Genomic DNA, 2,663 nt, shown 5'->3' on the forward strand with positions numbered 1-2,663 from the left:
GAGTCGTGTAAGGAACAGGGTCAATCTGGGTCGGGTCACCTTTAAATCGAAGCAAACCAAAACCGGTTTAACTTTTTAAAAATTCAAAACATAAATCGAACGGCTGAGATTCTACCAACTAAACCAAACCGAACCAAATTCGGTTTTGTACTGTCTTCTCAGTTTTAATTGTTAGTTGTTTTGATTGAACCATTCATAATCCTTTTTTTTTTTTGGGCAAGGGTGTAAAAAATACAGATCCTAATTATGTTTACCAAAATTTCATATTGTTGGATCCCAAATGCATAAAAACATTATTTTATTTTTCTGGCATGTATTCTATACTTGCCAAAAAACAAAATAAACTGATAACTGATATTATTTTTACCATTAGATATCTGAATTTTTTGTTTATTAGAAAAAATCTAAACTTTCATTTCTTATCAATTTTTCAATTTCACTCAGTGAAATCTTATTGTGTATATGCTTCAAATTACCCCTAGCTAATACCGTCCAAATTTATCGACTTATATGTAAAAGAAATGTTTCGAAATTATCAAATCTTTTTGCATCACATGATAAACGTAATTACAATTTCACTAAATGCATACAACCATCTGAAATTCTGAATACAATTTTTTCTTACACAAACAATTCAGATTATTTATAGACATAAACCGCACACGCAAATACACAATTAAAAGCATAACCGGGTACTGAACCGGATTTGATATCATAGGGTAGGGTAAGAAGCTTTCATGGCAAGACCACATAATCCTTCTTTAGCCTTGACATCTTTTTGAATCCTCATGTATCCACTCTCTCCCCACTTTTTTCCCCAAGAGTTCTTGATGATCCAATACTTCGATCCGTTCGTAGATTCACCATATCCGATAGCAGTCACTGCGTGATCAAGATACGTAGTGCACTCTCCAGTGAACACACCAGACGAGTAGAATTGGAAATCAAAACCACCTCCTTCAATTCCAACGCTAACTGGTTGGTGTGCGACTGCCTTCATCAGTGCGTTCTCGTCGTTAGCGGGAACATCCTCATAACCTATGTATATACGATGTGTAACCATGTCAAGATTAATAAGTTCAACATATTTGGCTAATGAATTTCGGGCTTGTTTTTTGATTAAAATTTAACTTAATTATTTTTATGAAAAAAAAAGAAATTATGTTACCTTGACTTAATTAATATAAATGTATTTTTTACTTTTTAATTTGGTTTTTCTGATTATGGCTGTTAAAATGAAAAACCAATTTTGTTTATAAGCAGATTTTGGTTCTGTTCGGCTAAAAGTGAAACCTGTGATAGAAGTTGCTTTCGGGTTGGTCTTTTTGGAATTGCAACTACCATCTTCTCCTTTGTAAGGATAATTTGATTCAGTTGTTAAACCGCCGGTCGCCTTTATGTGCTCGAAGGCGGTGTCCATTAAACCGCCTTCGCAGCCAAAATTGTTTGTGTCGCAGTCCACAAGTTGTTGTTCAGACAAAGAGATAAGTTTGCCTTTCTTTATCTGAGCTGCTCCTTCAATAGCCGCTACCGCTGAAAACGCCCAACAACATCCTACACAAAATATGACTTCGTTAGTGTCACCATCATAAATATTTTCATGTATATATACTATTGGATAACCCGTAACAACATATACTATCTCAATAAAATGGTATGAAACAAAATGAAAACATAGCAAAATATTATAAAGATGTAAAAAAATTATGAATAAAGATCTAGTTTATACCGCAACTGCGTTGATCCTTGATAGGGGTCACAGCTCCTTTCGTCCTCCAATCAACAGAGATGGGCAAACCACCAGAAGAAACGTTTTGGTACCTAAACGTTTGGCCTAGGCTAGACAAAGTCGAGAGTCCTTTATAACCAGTGTACGTTGAACGGAACTCGTCATTGGTTAAATCAGCAAACTGATTTACCGCAAGTTTGAACGGTCTACCGGCAGACATGCTGTTCAAGAGTTCAATACGTTCAACGTTGCTTTTGAACACAACGTAGCGATTGTTTTTCTCCTTCATATCCGCGTAAACGCGGCCGTGTTTAGTCATCCACTCGATGTGCCTCTTTTGCATGATGAGTTCATTTTCGAGTGGACGAGAAAGAGCGATGGAAAACCATATTGATAGAATTAGAGAGACCAATAAACATATTTGCATCAGTTTAAAAGCCATTGCTTTAGGAAAGTAAAATGATTCTTGGTACTAGTTTGATTATTCCAAAAGGGTATTGAGATGGGGTTTTATAGTGAAAAAAAGATTGGATGTAATTGGTAATCTTCACATGTAGTGACCGATCCAAATCAAAGCATTTTTGGTTTAGAAGTAATGATCTCATACATTTATACATAACTAACTGATGGTTGATGTTTATTACGTAGTTTATTTTTTCTGTACAGTATCAAACTGAAGTCAAGTTTTAATTTGTTCACTTAACTCTGCTTGGATTTATATTTTTAGTTACACTATGTTCATTTCCGTGTTCAGAGATATATGTTGAAGTTTTGCGTACAGACTATGTTAGTTTGTGTATCTTGACGTAGTACACGAAACAAACGGGCCCATATATAAACACTTATTTGACGCATATAATTTTAAATTTTACAAAGACTTTTAAATTAATATTTAAAAAACCATATTATTTATCGTGACTATTATTTAAAACGA

General features: G+C 34.3%; 1 protein-coding gene across 1 annotated transcript; it reads right to left on the reverse strand.

Moving 5' to 3' along the window:
- Positions 551–2,171, reverse strand: LOC104760313 (senescence-specific cysteine protease SAG12-like). The gene is made up of 3 exons (XM_010483217.2): positions 1,730–2,171; positions 1,294–1,554; positions 551–1,038 (listed from the first exon to the last, which is right to left on the reverse strand). The coding sequence occupies exons 1-3, from the start codon at positions 2,169–2,171 to the stop codon at positions 713–715; spliced, it is 1,029 nt and encodes a 342-aa protein (XP_010481519.1). The 3' UTR covers positions 551–712.

Source organism: Camelina sativa, chromosome 18 (genome assembly GCF_000633955.1).
Source record: "Camelina sativa cultivar DH55 chromosome 18, Cs, whole genome shotgun sequence".
NCBI lineage: Eukaryota > Viridiplantae > Streptophyta > Magnoliopsida > Brassicales > Brassicaceae > Camelina > Camelina sativa.